At 45.2% G+C, this 15,131-nt stretch overlaps 1 protein-coding gene across 1 annotated transcript in view; it reads left to right on the top strand.

Moving 5' to 3' along the window:
- Window positions 1-208: 208 nt before the first annotated feature.
- The window catches only part of plekha5 (pleckstrin homology domain containing, family A member 5), a gene marked incomplete at its 5' end in the record, with an annotated part of 320,140 nt that continues 305,217 nt past the window's right edge, over window positions 209-15,131 (top strand). The window contains 3 exons of the mRNA XM_080754816.1: window positions 209-300; window positions 441-517; window positions 1,786-1,843. Coding sequence (XP_080610942.1) covers window positions 209-300; window positions 441-517; window positions 1,786-1,843 — 227 coding nt within the window. The remainder of the gene's footprint in view (window positions 301-440; window positions 518-1,785; window positions 1,844-15,131) is intronic.

The raw sequence follows: 15,131 nt of genomic DNA, 5'->3' as shown, positions 1-15,131 counted from the left end.
GAGCAGCTGTGAGCTTGTATATCTGCTATTTTTCAATAGTTAAAGCACAAAATGATGTGAGAATCCTTGTAGACCTACCCAGGGCCCAGAATTTGGTGCGACACCCCTGGCTCGGAGGCGCGGGGCCGCGCAATCCAGTGGCTGTGTGTGTGTGTAGCAGAGCTGAAGGCAGCCAGTACTACAGTGCGAGTGAGTCTACGGCTTAGACATGGCGGCGGATCCTAACCCGGACTGGCTCTCCTGTCTGCCCTCTTCTTGGAGTTATGGGGTTACTCGGGATGGACGCATATTCTTCATCAAGTAAATATTCATTGGATATAAACGGCTCGCGGATGTGTATTTTTCCTCCACCCACCATTCCTTTTGGGAAATAACCATTTATTGTTCCCCCTTCTTTTTTTTTCTCCTCCACCTTTTCTCCTCTTTCTTCTCACCAACAGCGAAGAAGCAAAGAGTACAACCTGGTTGCATCCTGTCACTGGAGAGGCCGTTATAACGGGCCACAGAAAAACTCCAGGTACCAAAAAAAATATATGTATATAGCCTACGCATGTCGCTCTGTTTATGCTTTTGAGTTATTTGTGATTCCCCACGTACTGCGAACACGCGCACACGCCCACGCACGCCGTCGGGGGGAACGTTATGTGCGCGTCAAGAAGAAAATAAGACACAAGTTGCAGCGAGAAACGAAACGAGAAGAAGACGAGGAGCATTTCTTCTCTCGAGTCTCTCTGTAGCGAGCAACAGCCTTCTCTCTCTCTCTCTCTCTCTCTCTCTCTCTCTCGTCGAGTCATTACGCACGGGTTCTCCTCTCTCCCGTTTTCTATTTCACCTCGGCTCGGTCGACTCGTCATACACACTTTTTTAAAAGTTCTGTCACGTATTTATGGGGCTCGATCGTGCACGCCGCGGGGGGGGATCGAGCCCAACCAATCGTCGTCCGCCCCGCACAGTGACATGTGTCACATTCGTCAAAATACATAAAATAATAATACATGTATATAGGTCTACATACAGACAGTACAAGGCATTGGCCGCTGCTGCAGCCGCTGACAGCCAGCTCTCCCCGGCTGCAGCAAAGACTATATCCTATCATCCCCCCCCCTTTCCTTTTTTTTTTTTTTACAGTCTCTGCTTTGCCAGGTTGCCTGGCGCCGGCGGTGTGTTTAGTGTTTTTCTCTGTTGAATGAGGGGGTCTTATAAATTGCACCGATCGCTGAGAAAAACTACAAATCATTAGCATCGCGGATTCGCGTAACATTGGAATGAATCCCGCATTGAAGAAAGCGTCACAATTCGCAAAGCTCACTCACAGCATGCACGACCAGTGCATGCATGATGATCTGATCATCACACAGCCAAGGTTTTCCCTCTATCGAGTCAAACGGTGTCACGTTTGTGTCATTGATAACATCCAGATGACAGAGCTCACAGTGCTACCCCTGCAGTATCGTTGCTAATTAGGGGCGACCGACAATGCAAAGACATTAACAAGGGATTCTGATTCCCATAACACAAAATTGCTGCAAAGCAAAGGATCGGCGTGAGATACATAATCAAATCGCCTGTTTTTATGGTCGAGGCACCGCATTGCCGCGCGCGCGTGTGTGTGTGTGTGTGTGTGTGTGTGTGTGTGTGTGTGTGCGCGCGCGCGCAGCCTAATCAACCCAGTATCTCTCAACAGCTGTTTTATGTTTTTGCTTCTTGTTTTTCTCATGGCCTCTCCCTCTCTCTCTCTCCCACATCTCTCCCTCTGTCTCTCTCTCTTCCTCTCTCTCCTGGCAGATCTACCAACAGGATGGGAGGAAGGGTACACGTTCGAGGGAGCGCGTTGCTTCATCAAGTGAGTTGGAATTTCAAGGAGAGAGAAAGAGAGAGGAGAGAAACAGTTTTTGACGTTTGAGTCCCTCTCTGGCTCTGGCAGTGAGTGACTAGCCGCTTTGTTTGGTGTGTGTGTGTGTGTGTGTGTGTGTGTGTGTGTGTGTGTGTGTGTGTGTGTGTGTGTGTGTGTGTGTGTGTGTGTGTGTGTGTGTGTGTGTGTGTGTGTGTGTGTGTGTGTGTGTGTGTGTGTGTGTGTGTGTGTGTGTGTGTGCATGTGCGTGCACAGCCGCGCACACAAGGCTGAAGAGGGAGCGATTTCCCTCAGCTCTCATCAACGCCCACTCCTCTCCTGAAGCCCGATACTTCGCCCTAGCGACGGTGTCGTGCGTCGATCTGCAAGCTCGCAACAAGTAGTGGGTTTGACGCTTTGTGAGTGTTTAGATCGGTATAAATCAGGCTTCATTCTGCCTCAGACAGGGCTGCTGGGGGAATGCACAAACAGCCTATCTCCTTCCTTTCCTTATGTCTCTCTCTCTCTCTCTCTCTCTCTCTCATACAGACACACACACTGTTGATCACTCACTCCCATTCTGTCACTCTTCGCCATCTCCCTCTTTCTTTCGCACAATCTCTCCCTCTGTGCTTGTGTCTCTCTGTGTCTCTCTTTCTCTCACACACACACACACACACACACACACACACACACACACACACACACCTTCACGTGGAAGGTATTCTTTATACCCTTTCGAGTCACTGCTGTCACTGGGACGTTATTTTGACAAGCTAGTGTGAGTCATAGCTCGCTCTACTGTCCTAAACAGGCTCTACTTGTTGGCACTGTGTGTGTGTGTGTGTGTGTGTGTGTGTGTGTGTGTGTGTGTGTGTGTGTGTGTGTGTGTGTGTGTGTGTGTGTGTGTGTGTGTGTGTGTGTGTGTGTGTGTGCACGGGCGTGCGTGTGCATCTATGCAAGGCCGTGTGGCCCCCCTAGGGTTATTACCGACTCTGGCTCCTTGCACACGTTTGTGCACGCTTTTCCACGATGTTCGTGGACCTGTCAGACAGCAATAATGCCTTACAGTATTGACTCTTTCTCACACGCACACACACACACACACACACACACACACACACACACACACACACACACACACACACACACACACACACACACACACACACACACACACACACACACACACACACACACACTTTTTCACCTAGTTCTCTTCCTACATTCCCTTGCTTATGTACAGTATATATATATTTATACGTTTTTTTCTGTCAGTGGCCATTTTGAGAACAGCAACTGACACATATGGTGAGCTAATATAGCCACTCTATAAATAGCCATAGCACCGCTGCTCAGTTGCGTGTCTTATGTCTATTTATGCTGGCATGTGTATGCATTACATGTGTACACATATGTAACACATGCATGCATAGTTACAGAGGCACAACACATGCACAGAAGTGCAGATTCTTACACACACACACACACACACACACACACACACACACACACACACACACACACACACACACACACACAGACCCACACACACACACGTTTTATTGCTTTGCCCTGGGTCAGATTAAAAGCCTGCAGGCTCCGAGGCAATAATGCCACGACATTCACCAGTATTGAGTACAGCAAGCGGCGTTTGACTCCTAACAGATCGCTCTCTCATTCCGTCCGGACAGAAGAGACGGTTCAGCACTGTGTTTTTTGTGAATCCTTCGAATTCCTCATGGATTCTTCCTGGGTCAGCCACTGTGACGGCTCATTATGCAGGCCAGGCTCCCCTCTCTCCTTCTTCTGGCCCGCAATATCATCCAGCCACAGCTCTGGAAAGAGGCTGATGCTGCGCGCCTGAATGCCTCGTGACGGAGAAGTGATTCACCAGACACGGGGTTTTTGGGGGTAGAGGTTGGAGGTCAAAGCTGGAGTTGGGACTAGTGTTTCTTTGCACGCCGCATTGTGATGTACCGTATTTTCTGGACTATAAGGCGCACCGGACTATAAGGCGCACTGTCAATGAATGGTCTATTTTCGAACTGTTTTCATATATAAGGCGCACCGGACTATAAGGCGCACATAATAGACTCTACGGTTGCGTTATGCATCCAACAGATGGAGCTTTACTAAAGGGAATGTCAATGTCAATGAATGATCCATAATATAAGGCGCACTGGACTATAAGGCGCACTGTAGTTTTTTGAGAAAATTAAAGGCTTTTAAAGGCTTTTAAGTGTCCGGAAAATACGGTAGATGTTTTTGTGTTGAGTAAGACCAGTAAGACGCCTAAGGGCGAAAAGGGCGAGGTCACGCCATCTGTCTTGACCATCTGTCTTGGCCATATATGGATTATGTTAGTGTGGTTTTCCTAACAGGGCATCATCTGGGATACAATCCCTTTTATGCCCATATATGGAGATCCCTGCTCTGAGTATCTGACATCACTGTGATGTCACCTGTTATGTCACAGTGATGTGTCAGGTGTTACTCGTCCGGATGGACGGACGGATACGGCGGTCAAGCTGTGACGGTTCTGACAGTAAACTGTGACCTACGGTTGCAAAAGCCATAGTATGTCATGTACTCTGTGTTTACATGCAACAATATGAATAAAAGTTGACCCATCATTTCCCTCTATACCAGAGGTCATTATCAGCCACTTTAGCAGTGTGGTGGTGTTTACCTGCTCAAACACATTTCCTCTCGCTGTATTTTGGTGTTTGTTTTGGTAGGGATAGGTACTTTTTTGGGGGGCAATGCGAGATTGTATGTTTGCTATTTTCACTACTATGGCTAGTTTTCAATGCATTGATTTCGGAAAAAAAGAACATGTACTTTGTCGTTTGTACTTTTGAATACTTGAGCAATGAGCCTTTTAGAGTTTAGACTACTTTCTAACAGCAAGTACTCCAGTACTTTAACTCTGGTACAAATCTGACGAGCAACTTTCACTTGCAGTTGAGTAACATTTTGACCAGGAGTATCTATACTTGGACTCCAGCGCTGCCCGGGACAGGGTCTGGGTAGAGGTCACGGGTTAAAGGTGGAGTTTTCCCCCGAACACCATGTTGTGATGAAGATATTTTGTGCTTGAGTGTTTTCTAGACAACTTTGACTTGACTTTGTAGAAAGTTGTTTTTGCTGCACTTACAACCCATCAGAGGTGTGTGTATGTGTGTGCTTGTGGGCAACTCAGCCGTAAGCTGAAATGCCATCGATGGCAAATTGAAATGGATTCTGTTCCTGTTGGCTTGGCTGGATAAGAGCAACGGCAATTAAAACAACAAATGGGCAAATAATGGGATTTGAGACAGAATGTAACTTCACCAACATTTACTTGTGTAATATACCAACCGATCTCAGCACAGCAGACAAATACCTCCTCAAAATATTATTGGTAGCCGGTAAGAAGGCAATAACCCGAAAATGGTTAGACAAAGAACCACCAACAAGGGAAGAGTGGACAGCCATTGTACGAAACATTTATGAAATGGAAAAACTTACTTTTTCTGTAAGGCTGTGCTTGGAGAAGTTTTATAAATACTGGCTAAAATGGATACTTTACATGAAAATGGATATTCTGGATATTCTGTGAGACAATCTGTGTACCTGAATGTGTTATATTTCTACCCCTGTCATGTTTTTAGTTTATTCCCTTGTACATCTCATATCTACCCAACTTTGGTTGGGTAGAGTGTTTAAAAATTGTTGCATTGTAATTTTTTTATTTTCTGTATCTCTGCTGCCCAAGTTGACCTGTTTACTATATACAAAAATTAAAAAACAAAGTTTAAAAAAACAAAAACAAATGGGCAAGCAATCTTGATATAAGAGCCCTGAAGGCCCTGGCGGAACGTGAGCGCTTAGAGCAGGGACCCCTTAGCTGAGAGAGAGATGAAGCAGGGACCCCCACAACCTTTTCATAGATTCCATATATATTCTTTGACAACACAATCATCAGTGTATTTTGGATTCATGTCAATTTGTATTTTCAGATATTTAACCACTTGAACCGTCAATACTTAATAAACTTGGCCTGTCACTCTGTACAGTCTGCTCTTTTCCTACACCAAAGCTCTTTGCCGAAAATAGCCAATCTACAAGCTCACAACGCTGCTTGTAGATCTGCTATTTTTGGCTAAAGTTCTCAGAATATGGACGCTAGGTCCCGGACCCCCTGTTGAAGACCCCTGGCTTAGAGAAAGAACGGCCAGTGCCCAATGCGTTTCTTTCCACTGACTGTGGAACCTTCTACAGCCCAAACGCCCAACACAGGCCTTGTCCTCCACAGGAGAATGTAAACATGCCAGGGACAACTGGCATTTTTGACATGCATGAATTCACAAAATTCCCCATATTGCATTGCATTTTGAGCAGTGGTTCTCAAACATTTTCACGTCAAAGATCGGTTATTTTCAAATATCCGATGTATACAGGGTTTGAAGTAAAATACGTTTATTGCACCTGAAAGTTTAACTCGGCTTTACAAAGTTCACAAATTGAAACGGTTTGTTTGCAGAATGGTGTTATTGTCTTATGTCCTCTTTGTTTCCCATTCTCTACCATGCCTGAAGGCGGCATGTCCTCTAATAGCCTTATATGCACATTGCACAAACGACAATACAAAACATCCTTTGCGTTTTGCTGTGGCTTGAAAGTACTTAAAAGATAAGTGTGAATGAACTGTATCATGTGGCCAGATAGCCTAGCAGCCAACACTCAGTTCACTGGCCTTCCTTCTCTCATACACCTTTTCTCAAGACTATTCTTTGTTCACTTTGGTTTAGGCCTGTCCCATTGTTACATAATCAACCTGCTCGCAGTTATTTGGGACAATCACCATTATTTTTCACGATTGTCACCAAATTGGTCCATCCAAATGGTTCCATAATTGCACACTCAGAGTTACAGACCTGTAAATAAGGCTTCCATTTGGACCCCCGAGGGTCCCTGGACCCCACCTTGAGAAGTACCGTATTTTCCGGACTATAAGGCGCACTTAAAAGCCTTTAATTTTCTCAAAAAACTACAGTGCGCCTTATAGTCCAGTGCGCCTTATATATGGATCATTCATTGACATTGACATTCCCTTTAGCACAACTCCATCTGTTGGATGCATAACACAATGGTAGCGTCTATTATGTGCGCCTTATAGTCCGGCGCGCCTTATATATGAAAACAGTTCGAAAATAGACCATTCATTGACAGTGCGCCTTATATTCCGGTGCGCCTTATAGTCCGGAAAATACTGTAGTAGTATCTAGTATAAAACAGGTAATCAACAAACTATACTATAACAAATTGTCAAATTGGCCAAATTGTGAAAATAGCAGATCTCTGTCTCCACGGTGCTGCAATTCATCTGTCTGTCATGTCTGTCTGTGGGGGTGTGTCTCTCTCTCTCCTTCACTCTCTCTTTGCCAGCAAAGGTCTCTCTACCGGTGTCATCTTTCTTACCCCCGTCCCGACGTCCCGTCTCACCCTGACTCACTCACACACTTCTTGATTTTCTCTCTCTCTCTCTCTCTCTCTCTGTGTGTGTGTGTGTGCGTGTGTGTGTGTGTGTGTGTGTGTGTGTGTGTGTGTGTGTGTGTGTGTGTGTGTGTGTGTGTGTGTGTGTGTGTGTGTGTGTGTGTGTGTGTGTGTGTGTGTGTGTGTGTGTGTGTGTGTGTGTGTGTGTGTGTGTGTGTGTGTGTGTGTGTGTGTGTGTGTGTCTCTCTAGTGTGGTGTGGGGTGTCAGAGGTGTGTGTCTTGTGGTTTCCAGGGAGGGATCGCCCGTCTCACCTTGTTGGGCAGCAGAATGACATTCTATCTTACCACACAACGCTGTGCGTGCGTGCGGGTGACCATGTATTGTGCACTATACTTGTGGTAGTCAAATGTCCCTCCCTACAGCTCTAGTAGGATTTAGAACCGTTGCCGTGGTCCTCACGAGAGGAATGGTTGTTTTTATGGTTAAACTAAGTTTAATTTACAATTAGGTTTCAGGTTGAGGTTAGGATTACTCATCTAGAGCAGTGGTTCTCAGCCTGTGGGTAGGCAAGCAAGTAGGTCGGGAGTGGCTTATTGTCGGTATCAGCCGGTAACACGCGGGAGTCTGTCCCCGTTACAATGCGCTAGACCCCTGGGAGATGGACTGCTGAGGTGGAGCGCCACACCTACCATCAGCTCCCAGTACTTGCCGCACGACTTGCCAAGCCGTGCTACTCATACGCTGAGTTGGCGGAGCCCGGAATCGAACCCATGACCTTGCGGTACAAAGGCGAAAGCTCTACCGACTGAGCTACCCGGGCACGAAATCGCAAAAAAGAAAAAGAAAAAACGATCTTCTATTCTTCTTCTTCTTCTTATTCCAAATGATCAGGGTGTCAGCGGCTAAACCGGAAATGCTTGATCGCTTCCATGTCACAATAGCTATTTTTGAGCGGTGGTAAACCGCTCCATAGAGTGGCTGTGCGTGTGTCTGTAGCCACTTTTCCTCAGCGTTTTGCCATAGCAAAGTGTTTTTCCTCAGCGTTTTGCCATAGCAATGTGTGTGTGTGTGTAGCCTGTATTACATCACCAATTACATCCTAGTCTGTAGCCACTTTTTCCTCAGCGTTTTACCATAGCAATTTGTGTGTGTGTAGCCTGTATTACATCACCAACTACATCCTAGACCTATATCCAAGTCTGAAGACGTTACGCAAGCACGACCACCGCTCACTTCACATTGGGTGTGATTTTTAGCATAACAACACCGGATAAGCATTCAGAAAAAAAGTTGACATGGAGTGTGCATATAGAAAGCGTGCCGTGCGCTTATATCAATGTGTTTCTCAACATGGAAACGATTATGACGATTTATGAAAAATAATCACGATTATGTCAAATAATTGCGATTAGACGATTATGTAATGATTGTGACAGCCCTAATCCCGTCCTCTTGCTGACCCCCATGAGACATCCTGCCTCTTTCTTCTGTCTTCCCTCTCTCTGCCTGTCATCTGTGAGGAAGCGGCTGTTCCCCGCAGACTCGCTGCTCTGCCCTCTCACCTTTCCTCTGGTTCCCATGTCTCCTCTCTGTCGCTCTCTCTCTCTGTCTGTCTGTCTGTCTGTCTGTCTGTCTGTCTGTCTCAGTCAGGGACATGCTGGGCCCCTAATTCAGCCCGGGAAAGGCCCTCATTGCGCGCTATAGAGAGAGAGATAGTAGCTGCTGCTACTCAAAGATTTGCCATTTCAGATCATGACAAGTGACAAGCCAGTGGGCCAATTACATGAGTTATATTTCGTCGTTGTCGGGTGGAAACCATGTATGTCCAAAACCGTTTGTTTTGTATTTATCATTTTAAAAAATGATTTAAACTATTGAAAACAGACGATCTACAAGCACACAACGCCTCGCACCTTGTGTGCTTGTAGATCTGCTGTTTTCACTACTTTTGTTGCGACAGCCTTGTTTGATGACGATCCGTGTGCTTGTAGATCTGCTGTTTTCACTACTTTTGTTGCGGCAGCCTTGTTTGATGAAGCAGGGCTTTGCAACTTGGAGATACAAGGTTTCTGCCCGACAGTGACGATTTACTTTGTTGGCCGCCCAGCCCCCAAAAAGGCAGACATTTTATTTTATTTTTTTTCCTAATGGCCGGCCTGGACCGGCCGGGAATGAACCGGCCGTTCGGGAGTTGTCCCGCTTTTCCCAATAGCCAGCACGTCCCTGGTCTCAGTCTGTCTGTCTGTCTGCCTGTCTGTCTGTCTGTCTCATCCGGCCCCCCTGCACAGAGCAGGCCCACAGCCAGGGGAGATCAGATTCAGGCGCGGTGTGGTTCGTTAGTCCTGGCTGTTTGGTGTCCCTGCTTTACTGAGCACTCCACGGAGGCTTTGACAAGCTCACTCTGTGTGTGTGTGTGTGTGTGTGTGTGTGTGTGTGTGTGTGTGTGTGTGTGTGTGTGTGTGTGTGTGTGTGTGTGTGTGTGTGTGTGTGTGTGTGTGTGTGTGTGTGTGTGTGTGTGTGTGTGTGTGTGTGTGTGTGTGTGTGTGTGTGTGTGTGTGTCTTACTGGTTAAAGGGGATGGTACAGGGGGGACCCCAGCTAAATTAGCTAATACGGCGCCGAGATCAGTTTAACTACATTAACCCTACATGCGTCGGCTATTTGCTACAAACAAGCTCACAAACATTTTAACAACACACATCTTGTGTGGGTGGTCCCTCCTGGCGCAAAACATTGTCAGATGGGGTCCGTCCTCAAGACGAGCTACAGAACTATGGGAGTCTCCACAAACTGTACACTGGTGTATATTATTGTTTCTTCTATGAATCATATTATTATTATTATTGTTGTTGTTGTTGTAAAATGTCTTTATATTGCACTTTACATTTGAAACAAACAACAAAGTGCTACAGTAAAATGGTAAAGGGTGCATTTATATAGTGCTTTTATCCAAGGCACCAAGGATTATGCATTAAATTCTCCCATTCACACACACATTCATACACCGATGGCGGAGGAAACCATGCAAGGCACCAACCTGCTCACCGGTAGCAACTAGAGGTTCAGAGTCTTGCTCAAGGACACTTCGACATTAACTTTGGGGGAGCCCGGGATCGAACTGGGAACCTTCCGGTTGCCAGGCGACCAATCTACCCCTAAGCCACTGTGCAGGTTATTATTTTCTTGTTGCATAATGAAAAAAAAGAAGGGTTTAAAAAGATAATTAAAAGGGCTGTTGGGGGAGGGGGGGGGGGGGAGAAAACCTAGGGGTAAAAAAACATGAATAGCTGACAACCAAATGCTTTATTAAAGGACAACTTTGTTTTTTTACGGGTTCATATTTTAGATTGTAATTAGAGGAAAGAAAAAGTGAGTGTTAAAATGTTTTCATTTGCTTCGTTCTATTGTTTTATCGCGTTTACCGTGCTAAAATGTGGGGCATGCGTACGCATGGGGGCATGCGTACAAGTGGCTAAATATGTCTTTTTAGACACAATAAGCCAGCAGTTTCTTTTTTGCTATTTACAGTAACACTTCTAGCCCCCATAAGTCACATCCAACCATGAAAGGTTGCGTTGTATCTTGGGAATGGGCTTATTCTGTGTAAATTATATATTTAGCCACTTGTACGCATGCCCCCAACCACTGAAATAAGAATCTCTAAAACAATAGAAAGAAATTTATGAAATCAATTTAACACTCATCTTTTATATTCTTTAATTACAATCTAAAATATGAACCCTTGTTGTAAAAAACTAAAGTTGTCCTTTAAAAAGTAAAGTCTTTAGTTCTCTCTAAACAGGTTTATGGAATTTTCGTGTGTGTGTGTGTGTGTGCGTGCGTGCGTGTGTGCGTGCGTGCGTGAGTTTGTCCAGTGATCCAGGACAGAGGGTCAGCACTGTGGCGTTCCCCTCCTGACGATGTGCTAGCCTGTATGACAGACCACGTCCTTCTCTCCTCCTCTCTTTTATGTTCCTCAGTGTCTGCCCCATTCTTCTACGTTGATAAGACTCTTCTATTAACACTATTGTTTTGAAATATGAGGCACCATGAGTAGTGAAGAACGGTATTTTGCTCCCCTGTATGCCTAGTATTAGGGGTGTAACGATACATTTTAATAGCGATTCGATGCATATCACGATACATGGTTGACGATACGATACATGGACGATATTGGTTCATTCATGGCGATACGATACGATTCGATTCGATTCAATGATTTAAAATCGATATAGTAACTATTTAGCAAAGAAATTAAATCTGTGTGAAAGGTGTGGATAGTGCAGGTTTTTAAGGGAAACGTGTATTATTATGGATATAAATAAGTAAACAGTGATTATCTGCCAAATACATGGACATTGTATATTGACAAACCTGCACCTTGACATGAACCCAGAGATTACACACATTTATAGACCAGTGTAGCTATATGGAAAGGAAAAGTAATGAAACTCCTCCTTTTAGTTTTTTCTTCTTAAAAATACTAAATACAATGCCCAAGTAGGTAGTATCGATTCAATCGATTCTTTGCACTGCCGATTCGATACGATACAAAATAAAACGATACGATTCGATTTTAGCTGTTTTCATTTCGATATACTTCGATTCATTAAGTTAAAAACGATATTTCGATACAGTTACTATATCGTTACACCCCTACCTAGTATGTATTGGAAGTGGAAGTTACAACAAAACTGATTCCGTAACTGCTGTACTCTTAAACCCTAAGGGATGAATTATTTTTGTGCACGGCCAGTGGATTCTAAAAAAAAACGCATCGCATTCTGTTCCAATAACCAGTGACGCACCTGTCACTCACTTTCATGACCCCCTCCCCCCGGTAGCTACACAACACAAGTCTGTGGCGAGATACCTACTGTAACTGCACAGCAGACAGGCTAGGACGGAGGAGTCTCGCCCTTGTCTGTGCACTTCCAAAGCTCGCAACACGCATTGCTCCGAGGTGGAAAGTCTGGTGACGCGAGGTTAGTCTTCGGACGGTGCACCTTCGACTCATCCGATTGGATAGACGGGGAAAAGCAGAATCTGCGTCGAGAATTTATCTGCTTCAAAGGTCTGCACGGTACGCTGAAAGATGCGCATGACCATAAATCCACGCCTTTCCCATGGAAATGCTTCGGCAGAATCCACTCTCACAGGTAGAATATTAGTGCGGCGTGTAGGGTTGCAGACCGATAACACTGTTAAATAAAAAGAAAACGCTTCCGCTGCTCTGCTCTGCCCCGAGGAGCTGTTCCTTGTGTGGGAGTGTCGAGAACAGATCCAGAATCAACGGATCATCCACAGGGCGAGGCACAGCCCATCAGACTGCATGATGTCTCGTCCCCACTCGCAGGGCACGTTCCAGGAGACTAGTTGTGACTTTATAATGTCACAGCGCACAGTAGGCAGAAAAACAACGATTAGCCAAACAAGAAAACACTGTTGTAACACTTGACAGTGTTGTTGCTTTTTTACAAAGCTGAATTTTTAATATGGTCGGATGGTTGTTGTTGTTGTTGTAGCTTGAGGTAGCATTGGCTGCTACTGAGTGCTCACAAGACGACAAGACACGCAATGGTGGTTGAAACGGTGTTACCGATAACCGCGGTGTTTACACAGACTATATTTTCGGTGTTAAAAATCTCATACCGTTGCAACCCTAGCGGCGTGACCGTGCCCTAAGAGATGACGCCAATTCTACAAATGTCTTATAAATCCTAATAGTTCTCTGAAAAAACTTACATTGCTCAATGCTACATCAGTGGTGCTCAAACTGCTCAAAGGACATTATATGGATTTGGCTGCAGACCCAACATCTCAAAATATTTTGTTACAGGGACCACCCAGAAGCAAAGTTTTGATTTTAAAACGTTTGCTTTGGGAAAAAAAAAGGAAGAAAAAAAAGGGGGTTTCAAAAATAGCAGATCAACAAGTGGGTCACTTCGTGCCACGCTGCGAGCTTGTAGATCTGCTATTTTTGAATAGCCAACGCAGAAATCTAAAATGACACAGACGCTTTCCCGGGAAAATGTATGACTCAGGCTGAGGGTGCACCTGTATTCTATTCTATTCTATTCTATTCTATTCTATTCTATTCTATTCTGTTCTGTTCTGTTCCAGTGGTTCTCAATGTTGGGTTCAGGGACCCCTAGAGGCTCTTTGAGAGGGTTCCAGTGGGCCCTCAGCGAAATGTGTTCTAGCATCGCAATCAGTTTAACCACCTTAACCCAAATTCATATTTTTGGCTAATTTGAAAATAGCCGATGTACAAGTTTGGAAATCTTTTTGGAATAACTTTGAACAGTTATAATCTGATATCTGATGTAGGTCCCTGGCCTGCACATCTTTTCAGTTAAGGGTCCACGGCCAAACACCTATCAATTGAAGGGTCCCTTGACATTTCCGTTCTACATTCAGTTCAAAGTTTTAATCTGTTTCAGTTTTCTGCCCCCACGGACGAGGCATAAATATTCTTTTAATGACATCAGCTGCAGTGTTGGCCGGCCGCCAGACACCTCGACTGATCACGTTATTATCCACATGTACGCGCATGCATGCATGCACACACAAACACACACACACCACTCTGTTATTATTCCTAACCATTCCACATGCAATCATTTATATACAGTATGTACACACACACACACACACACACACACACACACACGCACAGAGTACGTCCCATTCATCAGCACCTATCGTGGCTCCAGCCCCGGCATACACTGTATATCGTCACTGTCGGGCAGAAACCTTGTATCTCCAAGTTTCAAATTTGTTAATATTTTCGCATACAAGGCCGTCGCACAAAAGTAGTGAAAACGGCAGATCTACAAGCTCACAACGCCTCGCGGTGCGAGGCGTTGTGAGCTTGTAGATCGGCTGTTTTCACTAATTTAATTTATTTTTTAAATGATAAAATACAAAACAAACGGTTTTGGACATACAAGGTTTCCACCCGACAACGACGATATTTTAATCCAGGCCTCTTCTTCCCGTGGCTGTGCTGTGCTGAGTGACTCTGATTTACTGTATATATAAATACGAACAGAGTGGAACACACACACACACACACACACACACACACACACACACACACACACACACACACACACACACACACACACACACACACACTATATATTTACGTCACTTGTGGGGACATTACATAGACTTCCATTCATTTTTATGCAAGTCCTGTGGCCTTACCCTAACCTCTATCCCTAAACCTAACCCCTAACCCTAACCCTAACCCTAACTGTTGTGGGGACCTACTATTTTGTCCCCACACTGTCAGAGGTCCCCTGCAGGTGACTGTGTGAACATGCGTTTAGTCCCCATAAGTATAGCTAGACAAACTCACACCCACACACACACACACGCTGTGTACCCTCATGATGAACACACACAGCCCATGGAGATGAGACACATGGTGATTTATCTGATGAGGACGGGCAGGAAGGACGTAGGCAGGACAAAAACACACGTACGCCTATCCCCACCCACACAGCTACATGCTGGAGGGTTGACTTAAAGCAATAGGACACTTTGGTAGAGGTTTGTTTGAGTTGTTTTTTTTTTAGCGGTGGTCACACCGTCTCCTATACGTGGCCGTGTGTGTGGGTATGCGTGTCTGTCTGTCTGTATGTAGCCTGCAATACCTTTTCTGACCACACATGTTAAGGGAAGGGCCCTGTTGTTCAGCCCAGGCACACTCACATACACACACACACACGCATGCACGCACGCACGCACACACATACACACGACACACTCAGCCTCCACCGCTCAGTTCACACAAGTGTGATTTTGTTTT

The sequence above is a fragment of the Nannobrachium achirus genome, assembly GCF_963921795.1.
Source record: "Nannobrachium achirus genome assembly, chromosome: 23".
Classification (NCBI taxonomy): Eukaryota; Metazoa; Chordata; class Actinopteri; order Myctophiformes; family Myctophidae; genus Nannobrachium; species Nannobrachium achirus.
Note: the sequence above shows the minus strand (reverse complement) of the source record. Positions and strands in the feature narration are given on the sequence as shown.